The 19,879-nt window shown below is 32.2% G+C and overlaps 3 protein-coding genes across 11 annotated transcripts in view; 1 reads left to right on the top strand and 2 right to left on the bottom strand.

The window, feature by feature from the left end:
• Positions 1-27: 27 nt before the first annotated feature.
• On the bottom strand, positions 28-2,392 carry LOC123010795. Its single transcript, XM_044407918.1, has 10 exons — positions 2,107-2,392; positions 1,866-2,051; positions 1,629-1,812; positions 1,415-1,575; positions 1,239-1,355; positions 1,046-1,192; positions 821-998; positions 554-771; positions 331-496; positions 28-283 (listed from the first exon to the last, which is right to left on the bottom strand). Exons 1-10 carry the CDS (start codon positions 2,277-2,279, stop codon positions 107-109), a joined length of 1,707 nt encoding a protein of 568 aa, XP_044263853.1. The 5' UTR covers positions 2,280-2,392; the 3' UTR covers positions 28-106.
• A 2,360-nt stretch (positions 2,393-4,752) lies between these two features.
• LOC123010796 (protein lethal(2)essential for life) lies at positions 4,753-5,588 on the top strand. Its single transcript, XM_044407919.1, has 2 exons — positions 4,753-4,895; positions 4,953-5,588. Exon 2 carries the CDS (start codon positions 4,953-4,955, stop codon positions 5,529-5,531), a length of 579 nt encoding a protein of 192 aa, XP_044263854.1. The 5' UTR covers positions 4,753-4,895; the 3' UTR covers positions 5,532-5,588.
• A 1,919-nt stretch (positions 5,589-7,507) lies between these two features.
• Positions 7,508-19,879, bottom strand: part of LOC123012202 (high affinity cAMP-specific and IBMX-insensitive 3',5'-cyclic phosphodiesterase 8) — a 63,039-nt gene continuing 50,667 nt past the window's right edge. For all 9 annotated transcript variants that reach the window (XM_044410067.1, XM_044410068.1, XM_044410069.1 and 6 more), the window contains 11 exons: positions 11,889-11,948; positions 11,728-11,785; positions 11,460-11,627; positions 11,183-11,403; positions 10,953-11,130; positions 9,429-9,602; positions 9,035-9,373; positions 8,439-8,655; positions 7,930-8,382; positions 7,700-7,876; positions 7,508-7,647 (listed from right to left, as the gene is read on the bottom strand). In XM_044410067.1, the coding sequence (XP_044266002.1) occupies positions 7,713-7,876; positions 7,930-8,382; positions 8,439-8,655; positions 9,035-9,373; positions 9,429-9,602; positions 10,953-11,130; positions 11,183-11,403; positions 11,460-11,627; positions 11,728-11,785; positions 11,889-11,948 (2,032 nt within the window). In that variant the 3' untranslated portion in view covers positions 7,508-7,647; positions 7,700-7,712. The remainder of the gene's footprint in view (positions 7,648-7,699; positions 7,877-7,929; positions 8,383-8,438; positions 8,656-9,034; positions 9,374-9,428; positions 9,603-10,952; positions 11,131-11,182; positions 11,404-11,459; positions 11,628-11,727; positions 11,786-11,888; positions 11,949-19,879) is intronic.

Below are 19,879 nucleotides of genomic sequence, written 5' to 3'. Positions count from 1 at the left end.
TTCCCCTGTCAAAAATAAGAGTCCTTATTTAAAATAAGTTATTTATTCTGATGAAATTATTAAAGTACAAATAACAAATACGTAATCTATTTTGATGTAATAATAATTATAAGAATGAATCCATATTTTGCTCGAACTTCAAAGTTTGCGAAAGTTTAGTGTTTTCAAGGTTTCCATTTTCACCCAGTTGACACAGCAACCGTTTCATCTTTTCTGGTTCTGTAACAAAAAGCATCCACAACTGGTTTCGATAACATAACCATTTATCTCTTGCGATGATTTCCTAAAACCGTCAATCAAGGATTGTCTAAAAAACGAAATATTTTTTACCTTTGGTTTCCGTGCACTATTTGATGCCATTTTCAAAGCAGATTGAAGCTTGGCTAACGTTTGATCAACTTGAAAGAGTAACTTTTGCAAACCGATGGGTATTGTAACAATCTGGCAAGTTGGCCCACAAATCAGGAAATTGTGTAGAGTTTCAATGTTGTTCCTTCTAAATCGTTTACTTACATGTTATACCCACTTCAAATGTTATTTTTTTTAAACTTACGACTTGAGGCAATCCTTGAAGCGCTGAACAGAATTAAAATGTTTATTTTTCAATTGGGTTGTTTCAATTTTTAACTTAGTACTTTCTTGTAAAGCTTTCGTCAAAGTGTTCACATCCTTTGAGAAAACAATTTGAAAGTCACGGATCAATTTAAACTTGTCTTCTATTGGTTCAGCCGAAAACTTTTCATATTCCTCAATTTGTTTTAACATTTTTTGCTGAAATTCATGAACTCGTTAAAAAGAAAATAAAGGAAATACAATCCACCTTTCTAAAATAGCACTCCTTCAAGTTCTCTTGGCTATTTTTTTGCATAGCTTTAATAAAATTACTGGAATCCTGTATGTCCATCTTTTCTTGTAAAAATAGATTGTGCATTAAGTTAAAATAAACCAACATTTTTTTCAGACTTTCATCAAGGATATTCAAATTATCTAATCTAGAACTGGAAGAAAATAAAAAAATGAGGATTAAAGCCTAGTAATTACCTACACGTGTAAGTTAAGCTCGTTTTTAGAAAACCTCAAAGACGGTTCATTAACACAGTATTGAGCATATTTTAATAGCAACTTCTCCACAACTATCATCATTTGTTTCTGATAATCTTTACTTTCTTCAATTTCCATTTGAATAAAGTTACTAAAATGCTTAATCAATAAAATAATACATTAAACAACTTACTAACCAATCAAATGGAAATGACAAAGAGTTAATATTAAAAGTATCATAAAATTTTAATACAGAATTCAGGGCTTCCACTTCCATTTCTAGTTCCAGACATGTTTTGCAAGAATTGAATATGCTAAAATTTTATGTATTTGTAATGACTAATGAGTGATTATCGAAATCTTAAAAATTTACCGCTTCTTAATTTCTGAAAGCGTTGCACCATCATTCAATCTCGATGGGTCATTATCGACTCTAATAGCAGCATGTAAAGTGCCAACTCTGCTAACAACATGTGCAAAGTTGTTTTCAAATTGAGTTATATCACCGTTATTGATAAATTTCGGATATTCTGCCTAGAATCATAAATTAAGTATTATAACAAAAATGTTTTTTTTTTTTTACTTACAAGATCAAAATCATACAAGTACGAACAATACTTTGCCACTTGAGTGTACGTTTCGTTGTTAATCTTGTCGAGTTCCTGACTCAACTTCATACATTTTTCTTGTGCATCCTCCAATTCAACTTGTGATTTGATTAACTGAGAAGACACTTCCGAATATTCCACAGCTAAATTGTGTTTTAATTGTCTAAAATGTGTTTCATTAGACAAGTAAATAAATTATTTAAGTTAAAACCTAACAGGTTAATGTCCAGCTGTAGTTGACAATCTTGCAATTGATTCTCCAACACCTCAATCATCTCAATGGCAATTTCTTGATCTAACACATTTGTCTCAACTTGAAACAAGTCTGGGTATTCCGACTCGATTGATTTAATGCCTTTTACTAACTCATCACCTGTTAGAACATTTTCAAGTTGAGAGTATCTACAATAATGCACGATTTTAGTGTTCCTTAGTTTTTGTGGTTAACATAAATTACTCGCATTCTTCTTGTGGTGAGACGTAACAATCTTCCGTAATTGAGGTACAAATCCATTGTAATAAATCTTTGCAATCTGTGTCGAACCAAGCTTTTATAACAGAGGGCTTTAATTTACCGGTTCTAACGTTAAGTTTCTCAAAAAGGGCTATAAGTTCGACTCCTTCGGACATGATTGGAGACAGTAAAAGCGCTATTTTCTCACCTTCAAAACGGGATGTTAACGGTTAAAAACATACAAATTAAAATTATAGGTAATCGCAATTCGTTGACTGTTGTTTTTTGTTTTGAATTTAGTAATAAATGAAAAGTAACTATGTCAAACGTTTAGTTACGTCAAATTGTCAATTGAAAAGTTATGCAACACATAATTCAAAAGGTTCTTTACTAGTAAAGCGGGCTGCATATCTAATAAACTTGTGTTGTTTTATAGACATACTGGGTGATTCAGAAATGTGTGGCTAAAAACTGTTTTTCGAAAAATATTTTTGTTATCGTTTATCCGATTAATATGAAACTTCGCATGTTAAGAAACAAAAAGACACTCTTTGATATAGTGTGAACAAAAGTCTTGTAAAAGCTATACATTTCCGGTGCCAATGGAACCCTTCCAGTTTTTTGGTCACAACTTTTTTTTTCGTGTTATTAACCCCCTTTTTTGATACCAAAAATTGAAAGCCCAATCATTTTTTCATAAAAAGATACTCGTGTCTCATGTTGCCAAAATGTACACTTGCGGAATTAAAATTTCGGGCAGTATTGTTATTTTCATAATGTAAACCGTTACATTAATAACCTCATTTCTTACTCTTGTCATGTTTATGTCATTTTGACTTACCTATTTACTTTCAAAAATAGCGCTAACGACCATGGTTGGTACAAAATGTATGAACGAATGAAACATTAAAGGTAGGCAAACAGTTTTTTTATCAATCATAAATTGCTTGTCAAAGCACTGAAGGCACATGTCACAGTAGAGTATTAAGATTAAATAAATCTCGCAACAGTGTACTATTACATAAAATTTTATAATGTTATTTTAAATATTATTAAACAAAAAAAAGAATGAAAACGGTATTAATTGAGAAAGAAATTGAGAATCGAGAAATTTTTAAATAGTAATTTTAAGTCGCATCTTAACTTGGTAGTACCTACCTACAGCAAACTAAACAATTGTAAATACCTAAGTATGTATACGGAGTGATTCAAAAAACAAATTTCATTTACCCCTTTGATCCAATTTAAATTAGGATTTTTGCAAGTTGAATCCAAGTTATCTTATATCACTCTGACATCAGCGCAGAGAACGATCATTAGTGCGATTCAGTTCTGGCGGAATGATAGAGAAATTAGAGAAGTCTTTTCGGTGTAAACCCAATACAAAATAAATAAGAGAATGAAACATTAAAGGTAGGCAAACAATTTTTTTTATAAATCACAAATTGCACTGTCAGAGCAACATGAGATAACTTGGATTGCAAATGCAAATCGTAATTAAAATTAGATCAAGAAATGAAATTTGTTTTTTGGGTTGCATCGCCAGATCGTCAGGCTCATTATCTTATCTGAATCACCCTGTATAAACAAGAATACCGTTTGATAATGGTATTATAATAAACTGCGTGCAACAAAAGCTTTTTGTAAGTCCCTTCAAATTAGGCGGTGGTACGATTATTATTGATCCTTCTCTCGCGAAAAAAAAGTTCGATATTGTCCTGACTTTGAATTTGTAGGTAAAAATGTACTTAGTTTAAATATTTGTTGTTTCTAACATCATTAAATAAATTCCCAACACTACACATAGAGGTTAGCAAACCAAAAAAAAAAAACATTTTTCTCATTAGACCCATTACACCATTGAGTTTAATGTGTTGCCTACCTATGTTGACAACAAAATTTTTAACTCAAACGCAGTCCATAGTAAGATCTCAATGATTATCAACCGTGAAATATTTGTATATGACTCACCCTGTATATGGAATTTTCCTAGTGTAACAATGAAAATGTGTTGGTTTTTTAAAGTGTACTCCGGCGACGAACATGACAAATTTTGTTGTTTAAAAGCACAAATTTCAAAGTTAAATAAAATTAAAGTTATTTCAGTATCTTATGTATACCTAGAAAACATATGTTATTTTTCAACATTTGTCTTAATGGCTTTAATATCGCAAATTTTTTTCTCGTTTTTATTCATATTTTCTACAGTTAAATATTCGAAAAGTAAAAATTCAAATTCAACAACAGCAATTCCAATTGAATTGCTGTTGTTGCCAAAAATAACTCTGCAATTGTTAAAAATAATTCCTTGATTGCAATAAAAGAAACGCTGCATATTGAATTCCAAAAAGATTTTGATTTAATCAGTTAATTTCCGTAATTTTTCATGATTTAAAATGGCTAAATTAGGCCAGAGCCGCCAAGATGCATCACGCATCACATTTCTATTTATACCTTCCGTAGAATGAAAAACAGTAAAAAAAATCCAAAACTTACCGAAGTGTTTACTCACAGATCTATTTTAATCTATTGTGGAGTATAGTCCTTCAGTCATTTCGGAAATCCAAAAATCGTTCCATCTCTTTCTGGGTTATTTTAAAACCGATTGCTAAATCCCGAACTGCTTTTGAGTTTCGGAATTTTCTAGAGAAGTTTTCATGCATTCTAGAATGAACGTTGCGATTGGCTACCATCAAAGTCGCTATAAATATTCGGGCAAGTTCAAGGAATGTTCAGTTTAAATCCCATAAGTGAAGACTAAAGTTGGAGAATTAGAAGTGTAAAACCTAAAGGTAAAATTAATTTGACTGTTTGTTTGAATTGGATAAAAAATGTTTTATTTTTGGCAGATGTCTATGGTGCCTCTCCTTTTCCGTGACTGGTGGGATGACGAAGATTTCCACTTTTCCCGCCCTTCCCGTCTTTTAGACCAGCAATTTGGTCTAGGTCTCCGCCGAGACGACCTCCTCAACACCTTCAGTTCCTTACCCAGAAGTTCCCTCTTCAGAAACTACGTCCGACCATGGCGCTCCACTGCCCTCCAACGACAGGATTCAGGATCGACCATCCAACAAGACAAAGACAAATTCCAAGTCATACTAGACGTTCAACAATTCGCCCCTAATGAAATTACAGTCAAAACCAACGGAAACAGTATTATCGTCGAGGGAAAACACGAGGAAAAACAGGATGAGCATGGATTCATCTCGAGGCATTTCGTAAGGAGGTATTTGCTGCCTCAAGAGCACGACATAAATGATGTTGTCTCAACGCTATCTTCCGATGGTATTTTAACGGTGTCGGCCCCAAAAAAGTCGCTCCAACAACCCGCCGGTGACAGGGTTGTGCCGATTACTCAGACTGGACCGGCGAAGGCTACGGTCACCCCCGTTACGGAGTCTCAACCCAAAGTTGAACAACCCAACTAATTTTTCACTGTTTTTTAAGGTTTTGTTGATCTATTGTTAATAAATTTCTCCTATGTCGAAATGTGTTTTATTTTATAAACAGAGTTTTTTAAATTTATTTCCCCATATTTTGCTTGTTACCAAGCATTACTACAATAAAAATATCGTTCCCTGAAAATACAAATTTGTAAAAATATATAAAAAAATTATAAAATGTACAACTAAATATTTGAATTACACACAGAGTGCGCCAAAACTCGCACGCCAGAGAAAAATACCATGAAAGTTAAGATACCAGGAACATGGAAAAAATGTTAAAAAAATTCTCTCTCTAAAAATTTTACATTTTTTTTTACATAAAACAATTAATGAATTAGTATACACAGCTTCGAAGGGCTGTGTAGGCAAGCTTCCCTAGCCCGAAGAGTACAAGAAGTGTGCATTGCCAATTTCGAGCAATTTTTTATAAAAGCAAGTATTGACCCACTAACATTGATACTGATCTACCTTAATGTAGCGATATTTTTTTGTCTTTACGCTTTACGTTCCGTAGTTTTTGTTTTATAAATGAATATAAACATCGTGGACGGGTTTTCAGCCTCAACTTATTTTTAATTTTAACTCAGAACTGACATGTTTTCGACAAAAATTAGAAATACAGAAATTGTTATTTTTTGATGAGTTCTATTAGTGCTTAAAATATTTTCTCACAATCCGCAAACATCCTGTATGTATAGATCATTCGTAATCGAGTCCGTAATACTAGTGAACAAACAATGGAGTGATAACTTTTGTTTACATTTTTCAATATTGCCAACTTAAATTTAAAATCACTGGCTACTCTGATCAGAAATTTAATTGGACACATTGTTTATTAGTAACAATGCTAAAATATAATACAGGCTGGCTCAACTAAGACTTTCGGATCTAAAATAATTTATATCAAATTGTTAATCGCCAATAAAAAATGCTATTAGCAAAAAACTATCCTTGAAAGAGGTTCCACTTACAAGAAGATTTAGTTATTTTTTTAGTGTTTAACAATATAATAGTAGTTTAGCTTAATTTTAAAATGAGAAAATATGTATTCTATTTTTTTATCTTGCTTTTTTTTATTAAAACGAATTAAATCTCTACCTTCTAAGTTACCTACATTTTACATTTCATAAAAATTCATTGGCAAATAACAAAGATAGTAGACCCATAACCTGTATAATACAAAGTGACCCAGGGTTGCGTGCAAGCTCCATAACTTTTTTCTATCGAAGCTATCGACTTGGTTTTTTAATGGTAGGATCGGCAATGAGGCACATTCCAAAATTTGTTCCATTTGATACAGGTGTCCCAAAATGAGATACACAACTAACTTCTGTTTTTCTTATGAAAACCCTTAATTTTTGTTCAATTCTTAATTCGCCGATAAATTGTCGATATAACGCACCCGGTTTCTTATCTGTAATAGTTTTTGGCTTATGTCAATTTACGAGTAGTGTCAAAAAAGCGTCTTGCATAGACACACAGCAAAATTCATAACTTCAGAACCTTCAAGATTACTTAACCAACTTTTTTCCAGTCGATTTCTTAAGCTTTAGCTCACCTTCACAGATAAAGGCAAACTCGGAGTCCATGTTCCATCGCCTACTACGATTTTTAGAAAATGACAAATTACAAATGATAATAAGTTGATTTTTTCAAACACAATACCCTATATTTTATTGCCCCATGGCATGGCATTTTTTATAAGCTTCTCGCCAATACTATGGAGTCTATTTTGTCAAATTTGTGATATTTTTGCAAAATAGGAAATCTTGACGTTTTTTTAGAAAAAAAAAATGTTTTTTAAAAACCTTATATTGCACACATCAATACAGTGTCAATAAAAAACAGTAAGAACATCATTGCACATCCTAACTAAAAATATATTAAAATTAAGACAAATAATTTAATAAAATATTTCATGTACATATGCACGTCCAGCATGCACATTAAATAATGAGGTACGCAATACTTTTATTTATAGTATAAACTGTATAATATATAGATATATAAATAACACACGATATGCACATTTTGTTAGTTCACATTCACAGTTTTTTTCGCAGCAATTTCTTCAATTTATTGGCGTCAACATTGTGACCTAAAATTACCAAATTAGGATAACAACCGACTTATCTTCTTCCTATTCTTACGAAATATTTTGCATCAGTTGGATTTTGAAGATTTTAGAGGAAACATCGGACACATAAGTACACTAGTTTGAAGTTTACTAATATCAGCTAAGGTATTAAGACCTTGTTCGTCGAACTCCTTCCACCTGATGTAATTCTGACGCATGTACGTTATTAAATCGGGCATGTCGATAAAAGCTAAAAACATTAATTATTTTCATAAAATAGCGCGCAAGAGACGCGAAGCTCACCATTCCACGCTTCAAACATGTCATTGATGATATAATCGACAAATCCAATTTGCGATTTGGGAATGGAGCAAGTGTTTCTGTCAAACATCGGCATGACCACCGGCAAGCCACGTTCTTTTTCCTCATCCGTCTGCTGGAAATATTCCTCGGCGATCCTCCTCGCCCACTCGACGCACAATCTCAAAGGTCTCGTCGGATTCGAAACGTCTGAACATTTTATCATCATCCTCTTGATCAGAGTGATATTTTCCGGTTGCATCAAAAGCGGATAGTCCTGATCGCCGAGCTCGATATCGCTACTAGACGTTTTCGTACAGAAAACATTAACGAACTTTGCGAGATGCTCAAAATGTTTTGTCATTTCTGTTGCTAGAATCATGTCGATGACATTATGTCTTGCGATTTTGTACGTTTCCCTATCTAAATTTTTAAACACATTCACTCTTTCGTCACCTAAAATGCACGAATAATGTTGAAAAAAAGCGAAAAAGCGTCGACGGGTGAACAACCTAAAGTTAATTTGAACATGAGGGCTGCGTGGTGCGATTCTAAAATGGTTATGTCGTTATACAATATAGCTAATGGATTGTCCGAGTTCGACAAGAACGCGTTAGATTTGCCTGGATGGTCAACATCGTGAGCAGCAGCTGCTATTAAACTTGTTGCCTCGTCGAGTGGGTCCATGATCGATTTCAATTTCTCTCTTTCAAGAAATCCCGCCGTTGCCTACGAGAAAGAATAATCTGGTTTTTACTGATAACATAGAGAGAGGCAAGATAAAGTTTGAAATTTACGCGAGTTCATTAAATGATTTAATTTCATTATTGCAGATTACGAATTAATCTTTCTTTTCACAAAGAGCAAATTTCCGTATTCTCGTCTTTTTCTCTAACAAAAAACTTCCTTAATTTAAAACCAATCAAAACTGTTTCAGACTTCATTCATACTTTTATTGCACCATAAATTGTGAATTCATTATTTTTTTAAGCATGCTCTGTTACTAGAAGTGCTTTAATCCTTGAATCTGTTTCTTCCATCAAGAGTTGAGTGCCAGCCCTTTGATCTTAACGCTCTCTCATTAATCTCACCTAAACCGATACATTACCTGCATTACATCGGCGGCATGTGTGGAATTGTGATACGTATTATCAGCGTGATAATTGGCCTCGATAATAATGAGCCAATTATATAGAACTTTTTCGTCACAATTGAGGACCGCAGCTACGTCGAAATTATTAAAAAGATTCATTCCCAAGTATTGCAACGGTCGTTTTTTCGTCAACTCTTCCAAACGAAAGATGTCAAATTCCCAAGATAATGACTCGTCAAGAAGCTCCTTCAGCTGTGCGGGGACTTTAATCACGCCACCTTTCGATGGTCGATACACCGACGAATCGTTACTGCTTCTTCGCGAAGACAGAGCCAAGGAAGGCTGAGATTGTTTCTGAAATCGGTGGATTGAGGCTAAAATCAAAGCTAAAATGGCTGTAAGCTCTTACAGAGAGTAAAGCCGAGATCAGCTCCGATACGATGGGCTCATCGTGGCGGTCTTCTTTCACTTGGGGTGCGTATAATTCGGGACCATGCAGAATTTCTTCGACCCTTTCGAGTAATTGGACCAGTTGAGGGTTCGCCGAAGATGTATCTTTCGCTTGATCGATCAGAGTGATTAACTGTAAAACGATAAAGTTTCATTCAGGGGAGTACCTACTAGAGTGATTTTGGATTGAAATGTCTACAAACTTGAACAATAAATGAATTTTGAGCTTTAACTTTTATTCCTTTAAAATGAAATATGTGTTTTAATTAAATTGTTATTAACGTGAATGCACTTTTTAACGGAAATTACATTTTTCTATTATTACGTCATACTCATAGAACATTTCTCTTCCAAAATGAAATTATTCTTTTATAAAGCGTTCTATATTTTAATCAAAATGAAAAATAGAGCAAAATCAGTTTTTTCTTAGTTCGTTTAGTTTTTTTTTTTAACATTATGACATCCTATATTTTGTGATCAGACAAGAAACTCATGTTAATGACTTTATTATAAAGCTTTTGTGTTAAGAACTTTAAAAATAAAAATTTTCATAATTATTTTGTAAACTAAGAGTAATTTAGTAGGAGTACCAGTTTTAGGTATTATTATCTGTTATTACGTTCCAAATGTTTTAAAAATTGTAGAGTTGTTACATTATTAAACTGATCGATTATCCGTCTGACCTAACTAAAACCACACAATTTTTTTTCTATTTTGTTGTCGCTATGAGCATTTTGTTTAACTGAAAACAGTTGCATAGGATGCAATTTTGTGACACTGTTTTTTGGCGACATTTTGTGTAATATTTTGGTCATCACTGGCCATAGACTGTCGTTCTTAAGTGAGAAATTGTTACAGTTCAACATATTTCACCGAAACTAATATAATTTAAGCTATTTTTGAGCAATTTAGGTACCTACCACATACGCCAAATGTAAAAAACTGTAAAATATAATAAATTCAATTTAAAAAGCGCTCAATTGTAAAAAAAACGTGTGTTACAACCTCTCATTGTGATACTTGTGCATTTGTAACACTCGTACCACAATGAGAGTGTTTGTAACACTTGTTTTTTTAATATGTTTATGTGTTAAATCATGTAAAGTAAGATACCAAGAACCAGATGGGAAAAATGTTAAAAAATTCTATCTACAAAAATTTCAAAATTATCGGAGTTTAAAATTTGCACTTTGACTATTTATTTGTTAGAAGATTAAACAAAAAAGCTGTATCCTAATGGTAACTAATATTTAACGTTATTTGTGGCTTTTATTGGCGACATTTTTGTACCTTTACTAAATAATTATGAAAAAACATACCAAAGATCATCAGTAACTTTAAGTAGACATTAAAAATGTTAAATGTTAAAAAATAAATATCCAATTTTTTTGAGGGATAGAATTTTTTTAACAAATGTTTACATAAGTTACTTTTCTGAAAAAAAAACACAACACATATCTAAGTGCGAATAAAAAAATCCTACCTTCGTGATAGGAGCTTCCAGAGGCATTTTCGCCAAGGATGTCCTCCTCATGTTATCACTCCCGACACTCCTCACATCTGTCGACCCCCTTCTAACCGACGGGAGACTTCCCCTTGATTGTCCTATCCCGTCGTACGAATGCGAAGTGTCCAAAACCATCACGAAATGTGTCGGTATTCTGCATTTACACCACTTTTATTCCTACTTTCCTATTTCACCTCATAACTTACCGTCCAGCACATGAAATGGGCACAGCCCTGCAAGAGGTTAAAATGGGTTCGTTGCTTTTTTTCTTCAACGTGAGAGCTCCATTCCATTCTCGACCTCTATGCAACGATGATCCCATTGTTGTTATCTGAAGAGCGTCGTAGGCTAACTGCTCTTGAAGCGTCTTGCCCAAAATTTCGTCGGGCTTTATATTCAGATATTTTTCACAGGATCGGTTTGCGTACTGGTAATCACATTTTAAGTACAAGTTTCATCATTGCAAAGGAAAGTTTTCATTACCTGACATCTATAACTATCGTCGGTTATAATGACGACGTCTTTGCATTTATCCAGAGCTGCATATACGGACTGGCAGGTCGCGTGTTGGGCCATAGGCTGGATATCACTGTGTTTCAGTTGGATGATCTCGTTGACCATCCAGATTAAATTCGTATTCTCTACAATACACTAACAAACGTCTGTTAAAATCTCGCTTTAATAACTATTAATAACTAGTTTCTCGCATGTATTACTGACTTTAACTGTAGTTAGTATTAAGTTCTTTTACCCTATTAAATCCGGAGTCCAATAGCGCCATAATAGCAACATCATCTTTTTCAAATAAACTGAAAAAAAAATCCATGATTAAAGAACGTGGACTCAAATATAAAATAACAGGATGTTCGTTAAGATCCACACAAAAGCATTGTGTGTTCTCATAATACTCACCTTTTTCTTACGACAGCTACCAAAGCCGAATGTTGACTTCCCCTCGTGTTTCTGATTGATCTGAAAAAACACGCAATTGTACAATTCTCCGAGCTGGATGCTTCGTGGTTTTTATAAAACTTTTCGTTTCTTGTAAATGCACAAAAAATTGATATTCCGTGCCACATTTTCGTATTGTCGCACCACTTTTCAGCTAAAAATTGACATCAACCTAATCCTTATCCAATTCCCGGAACAGAATTGCCAATTTGTATTTGTAATAGAGGAAAAAGTGATTACACAGTTTGGCGAAAGAACAAAAATTCGAGCTTAGTTTGGCCTCAAGGTATGAAAACTGCCATTACAATTTTCTTTTAATGTTGTTGCAAAAAACAAATAGGTGATATAAATGTTCAAGAAATACTATAATTTTTTAGTGGTTTTTAGATTTTTGTTTGTTGTTTTACTTATAGCGTTAATTTAAATTTTTGATAAATATGATTGTGTTAATGAAAAATTAGAAAAATCAGTTTATTGATTTTTAATAGAGTATTAAATAAAACCAATAGGTTGCACATTAATATAAAAAAATATTTTTAATCTTCGACACTGTCAAAATTTACGGTTTTTCTCCTATGTAAGGAAGTTTTGACAACTGTTAGGCATTTCTCAATACGAAACGTCAGATTATTTTTAACAGTTTTAAAACAATTTAAGCGCTGTTGAGTATAATCCCAAGAATAAAATGTTGTATTCAACTCGTCTGTGTAAATCCATTTATTCCACCTCGTGGATGAGAAACCATTCATTAACACTCGTGATTTAAAAATCCACTCGTGAAATAAATTGTCCGATTTACACTCAAATTCGTGGAATAAATAACTATAATAATAATAACAATAACTTAAAATTTTTAGTAAAAAGTAAAGTTTTTTTTACAAGCTATTGCCACAAAACTGTAATATTACGTAGGTACTCAATGTCAATAAAAAACACAAACACCCATACAGAGTGTTTTATAAAATTGGGAGATTGAAATTCCTTTCTTTAGATTCTCGATCTTACTTTATGAGTATGTAAATTGGTTTGCCTAGCGACCTGAAATAATAGGTAAGTTAGTTTACACACAACGAATTGCCGATTTGATTTTCTAATCTAAGAGTCGTCTGTGATGAATTGAAGATGTTTTCATTTCATTACAAAGTTGGAATGTTTATGCATTTTAACATTTTCGAAAACAATAATAGATTGAATCGTCTTTCATAGCATCCCCACATATGTATTATACGATATCTCTTATTATGTTTGACACTGAAAGCTACAAATCTTTTTTAAACTATAAGCGAATGATGAGTCACTGTATAGCTTCAAGCACACATAAATCGGATGCGGTTTGGGGTCTTGAATACGAACAATTTGCTTGAGCGCGACAATTCAAACCTTCCTATTTAATATATTCAGCGAGGCGCGCGTACCATGCAAATATCAAGAAAATTGTGCAAAGCTATTCACGGTATTCGACACGCCGCCGCGTCATTCGCGAAATCATAATTCCGTTAAAATTCCGATAAAACGAGACAACGTTAATGTTACATTTTACTTGTTGCCACCAGTTCCGTTTTATTTCATCTCGCTTCATCATAATGACTGTTGATGTGGAAAATTTTTATGCCAATTCCACAAGCACTGATAAATAATTAGGTATACAAATTGCAGAAATGTAACTGACAGAAATAAAATGTAAACTGACGCCTTTATCTGCACACAAAGCTGGTGTTTCTTCAAACCCAAATTAAAGTTGCCTTAATCTAAGTAAACAACAGGGTGCTGCGAAATATCACACGAAAATATCTGGCAAGAATCGGTTAACCAAAAATAATACAATTTGAATATCTTTGTTGTATGTAGCAATCGACATTCAACACTCTCTCGCTTCGGTCATTTGTGCTTCAAACAGCGCTAATGCAAAAATATGGCCTTTTCATATACAGTGTGTTCCATCTGAAACGACTCTTGTAAAAGATAAAAAAAAAAATTCAGGCAAATTTTAATTTTGTGAGGGCAGCCCTGCTTGGTTAAAGACTAATTTCTAACATAATTTTAGTTTTGAAAAATCAAGTATGCCATGGAAATTAAAAAAAAACTATTTTTCTATAATGTAAACTGCCCTTTGTGTGGCAAATACGAAAAAAGTTATTAAGAAAAGTTGTTTACAGTCAACATCTAGGCCCGTATATCAAATTTCAAAATCATCGACCAACTATGAATTTTATTTTTTTTATGTTTATTAAATTCACAAATCAAACAATTTTGTTATTAACAGTTTTTTTTATTACGAATAAAAAAAAATAAAAAAAGGAATTATCTAGAAAAACAAATGAACAAGAAGCTCCACTCTTTCATACAAAAAACATCGTGGAAAGTGACAACAGTGGCGATGGCTGTGGCATGACATACCTATATGTATTTGCTTTTTCAAACTGAAACACTTAGTTTTATTCAGAGTAATGTATTCCCTAAAAGCTTACACAGAAAAAATCACCGCCCTTTGACAGCTACAAAAAAGAGCCATAAACAGGGACATCCATCAGTTTAAAACCTTCAGCCAACAAAATAAAATACGCTTTGAAGCATACATTCAATAAAAATGCAAAATAATGTTAGATTTAAAGCTCAAATATTTTTACACAGACATCGGAAAATGAGTGATTTTTTTTTATGAAAAAGCTTCAGAACATGTAATAAATTTCAAGAAATCGATAGATCCACTTTTCATAAACACTCCGACTTCCGACACATTTCACCACAAACTTATCCAAAGTTAATTAAACAAAATAACTTGAATAAACAAAATAATCGGTAGATAATCGGAATCGCTGTAATTTCCAAGACTTTCTCTTTCATTTTCACAAAGAACCGGTAAAAAAAATTAGAAAAGTTTTAAACTTCATTAAAATGTGGAAAATAAAAGAAAATAATATAAACTTTCGAAATATATCTAAATGTTTTGGCACTTACAAATTAAAACCGAGTGAAAGTCTAATTCAATGATGGCGCTTCAACCTGCTAGCCCTAGCTGGCTGCAGAATATGTAATAAAGCGTGAAATATTTATGTGAAGAAGAGGGAGCGCCGTTTTCGATGAAGATCCGTACTGTTACAATTTCGCCGGAGAATCGTACTCGCAAACAATCGATACAGCAACAAGTGAACATTCAACACCGGGTTCTCCCACAACTGCTTGTTTGCTAATGTGGATAATATTGTTAATTTTTGATAAGGGACAAATCCAATTACAGTTTCGAGTATTTTTCTTTCCTTCCTTTACGTCTCTCAAATCGACAGCCAACATTATTTAACCTTTTGTTTGTTTTAAATCACCTATCCCAAAATGGAAATTCATTTTTATTAAGTATATTGAAATCGGTCAATGTTTGTCATAGTTCGACATATTAATCACTTAGAATCATACGCTCGGACAAGGTTTACGTTTTAAATGTCACGCAAAAATTGGCACACATATTTTCTAACGGAATGTTATTGATTATGAGGGGTTATATAGGATGGCTCGGATGTTTTTAATTTTTGTGATAGAGTCGTAAATAAAACGGAAATTATTTAACGTGTCTAGAGGGTCTACAATATTTAATTAATTACATGCCACAAACATTTACTAAATTAAAAAAGGTATGTATTGCAAACAGGATAAAAACTTTATTCTTTAGAAATATTATCCGAAAAATTTATATGTAATTCGAAAAATTATTTATACTGTTTTATTATTTGTTCTAGAAAATATAATTTTAAAACAAAAACAACACAACGATGAAATTTTGCTTTTGCAGATATTGTTAAATGTGGTATTGTGGTTCTTCAGGTAATTTAATTGTAAGCTTTTCATATTTTTGTTTTTAATAAATTGAATTACATATCTTTATAGAACGGAAACATGTTTTAAAATTGAATATATAGGTGTACATACGTACATACATCAAATTAGCATAAGATAACGCGAAATAACAATCACAAAATAGAAATGAACTTTTATTAGTGAACCAGAATGAGTTAAATTAAAACTTCTGAACGGCTTTCAGATTGTAATTAAGTTTATTGTGCGTAATTCGTTTTATGTTCATTCGTCTTGCAGTTTTAAACTTATGTGATTTACAAAATTCACACAAGAGAAGCAATTAAAGTTTCGATGAGATGTTTAAAACTGAAGTAAAAACACCAAACAAAATAATGATATTCATGATTTTTTTGGGAACAAGCTGTTGTCACTGTCACTGTAAACTTTTGTGGATGTAACTTTATAAAGATTCCGCACAAACAAATTACCGACAACATAGGAGGTATACGGGATTTTCCGTTTTTATAGTTACAAATTTAAGCAGGTGATAGAATATTTAATTTTAAAATAAAAGTTTCCTATGAACATGTATCGAAAAATATTAAATAAGGAAACTACATCCTCTGAAAGGGGTGCATCTGTTAATGAATTTTTTCCAATATTTCAGCAACCATTGTAGATAAAATTACAAAATTTGGTGCAACTGATAACCTTTACACACACAAACGAATTCAAAAATAAAATGTTAAAATTTGTACTCAGGGGCGTCTTAAACTGGGGGGGGGGTTTATCCTAACTATTTTGGCTGTGGGTTCTTGCCACTTTCAGTCACAAAATTCTAAATTCCATAGTTTTTCACAAAAAAGGGGTCCCTTGCATTTTTTGGATACAACTTACCGTTTTTGAGTAAAATCAGTTTACAATTTGTCTTACAGACCATAAAGAGTATAAAAATAAAAAATTAATTTTGTTTCACCGTTTAAGACGCCCGTGATTAAACATTTCGACAACTGATTTTTGAATTCGTTCAGGTGTTTAAAAGTTATCAGCTGTAACAACTTTTGTAATTTTATCTATTCTGCAACAGTGGGAAAACCCTATTAAAAAACGCATCTCTTTCAGGGGGTGTAACTCGCTTACGTAACACTTTTTGATACATGTTCATAGGAAACTTTGGTCTTAAAATTGAATTTTCTATCACCTGTTTAAATTTGTAACAATAAAAACGGAACTCATTGCAGAAATTGTAATTGAATACTTCGATAACTGTGAAATATTTTAAATTAAGTGGCTTCAATGCATCCCTAATAATGCATGTCTGCAATATGATGTTATTCAAAACTTCATATACCTAATGAAAATGCAGCATAACTAGAACATTGCAAAAATCCACAAATGCTGTATTACAAAAGTTTCCTCTTTTCACATATTTTGTCACTTTTTGCACTCTAACCAAACTTAATTTGTTAATTGATCAATGATTGTCGAAAGCAATTAACAAAATGACACCCACTTTGCGTAATGCACTCGTAAGGGTTGAAAACCGCCATTGGATTTCTGGGTTGATTGTGTCACGTAAAAGCCACATGTTGCGTTCCTTTCCTCGTGCTCCTTCCTAGAAGTAGTAATTTATGCAGATTGCGGCATGTTCCGCAGACTTGTAAATTAATAATACATTTAAACAGACTGCCGACTTGTTGGCGGTGGTAAATAGCACGGAAAGATGTTTGTTGAAGTTGTCGAAATTATGTTAACAGATCGATTGTCATTCCTTCGTGCGTTTAGAAACATTATTTTAATTAGGCGAGTGTTGTAAGTTTACTTTCAGCCTTATCGTATTATATTAAGATCGAGTTAACATCATATTACATTGTTATTGGGTAATAGTTTATTTTAGAGTCAAATTCCCTTGATGTTTATTCTGCGAATAACAGAAAATGAAGGCATGCTTAGACTTCAATAAAAACATCTGGTAATATTTTGTTTGGCACTAAATGAGCTTTAAGTATTTTGTTAAAAAATATGTATACACATATCATCAATAATAATATCAAATAAATATTTGTACATAGAAAATAAAATAATCCAAATTTTTACTTCGTTACGAGTACCTACAATATTCTTTAATTAAAAACACTTTATTGATTTTAACTTAAAATTTTTAATACAATGTAATGGATTTTGAAGAACTAACCCCAGAGATCATTTTTGTTTACAAACTATTGCGTTTTAAAAAAAATAACATATTTATTTGATGATTGTTAAAATCACACAAATAAGCAACATCCTACAGTGCTGCAGTTTGTAGAAAGAGCAAGAAAAGCAAAGCAGGATAAACAGACTTAATTCAAGAGTGCTGGATGAGCGAGAAAAACTTTTGAAGATTTAGTAACAGAGAAAAAAGTATCCCGTCTTTTACAGATTTATCTGAGTTACGTTTTGCAAGAGGAGAAAATTGACAGAGCTGTGGGTCACTGAACCTTTCCATTAGATTTCCTGTATAACATCAACTATTGGTGTCCACTCGTTTAACGCCAAGTAACTTAATTTATAATGAACTGTTGTGCAAATTTGTACTTGCCGTTAATAAAACATTGATGGCAGACGTTCCTTGGTCTTAATTAATTTCCAAATAAAATCGCATAACCTCCTTTTTGTAAAACGAAAAAATTAAACTATAAAATTTGTCTCTGGTGCATAGTTCGCGTCTTCGAGAATTGCAATTTAATTGCAGCGACATAAATAAAAGAGAGAAACGCGTAATAACGACGACGTAGTCGATGACATATTGATAAACGATGTACACATTCATATTCACACCCATTTGTAATAATTGAAAATAACTTTATTACCTGTCTATGTGAGACTTGTTATGCGTAAATTAAAAATTATTTGACACTTTCAGTTATCTATATTTTCCGGCCGTAATCTAAAGTTTCTTGTCACAAACCGGAAATTTTAAATCAATTATTTGGTAGAACCCTAAAAACGGAAGTTACCATGGAAGTCAATTAACCCTTTCGCTCATTCCCTATAAAGTTCGACAGGGAAGCTTATACTAACTAAAATAAACTTTCAACTGCATTCAGTTTGAGTCAGCCATCAAATATCTGTAAAACAATGGGCTGTTTTTAGACTCACTTCCTCTTAGAATAATCCTGTTAAAATAAAATTATAAAATGAGTAATTAGGTTGCGTTAATCAATAAATAAAATATGTAGTATTTTTGATAGATAGTAGTACGGTAAAAAATTATATTTAAAAATAAAGTAAATGATAAAGGATACGCCTCTAGTAGAAAATAAAAACATAATTCACTGGGTGCAAGACTGGGCTATTCAAGTTCTCGCTTCGCCCTCTTAATACTTTATACTAAAACCAAATCAATACTTGGTCATAGTTTTTCTAAATTTTTATTTCCAATTTATGTAACGCTGCGGACCTATATATTTAATATTTCTACAGTAGAAAGCATTTTCTATCCTTAATTAAAACGTAAAAGTTGAAAAGTTAAAAATGAAATAATTATTGTTTTATTTGCCAATAGATACGAGTACATAAAATAAAGTTAATAATATTTATTATTTTGTTGAATCAAACGGCTGCAAATCCAACAATAATAAAATAAAAGAAATTTTACTATTGATTCGTGTATTAATTAACAACCTTCATTTTTAAATGATTTCATGCTTGACTTTACTATAAATAAGTTTATAATATTTTTTGGCGTTCATATAAACTAACCTTTTAAAACTAATCCGTAATGATAAAGTAACATTGACAGTGGCCATTAATTAAAAATGAAACTAATTTAATTCGACTTGTAGATTTAATAATAATTTGAAATAATTTTGACGATTTTTTCATTTTCAAAATAAACCTTAAATTTTTTACTCAGTACAGTGCTTTTATACGAGTAATCAACGCCAACATGTTTCAAAACTTCTTTTATTCTAGAAGTTTTAGTATCAAGATGGTTTCAGTAATCTTGCCCTACACAGATAGCCAAAGCCCAAGGGCATTATCTACTTCTTCGATTTCTAACAAGATGACTGTTTATAGAGTTTCACAAAAGTTGCTCACTGTTTCAGGAAATTCAATTAAACAATGTTCAACTTTACAAATTTTTAACCACAAATAAGGATAAAATCAGTTAATAAAAA

Source organism: Tribolium madens, unplaced genomic scaffold (assembly GCF_015345945.1).
Source record: "Tribolium madens isolate multiple individuals breed KSU strain unplaced genomic scaffold, Tmad_KSU_1.1 Scaffold_91;HRSCAF=231;Tcas5.2_LG7, whole genome shotgun sequence".
Classification (NCBI taxonomy): Eukaryota; Metazoa; Arthropoda; class Insecta; order Coleoptera; family Tenebrionidae; genus Tribolium; species Tribolium madens.
This window is presented reverse-complemented; position numbering and strand designations above follow the sequence as displayed.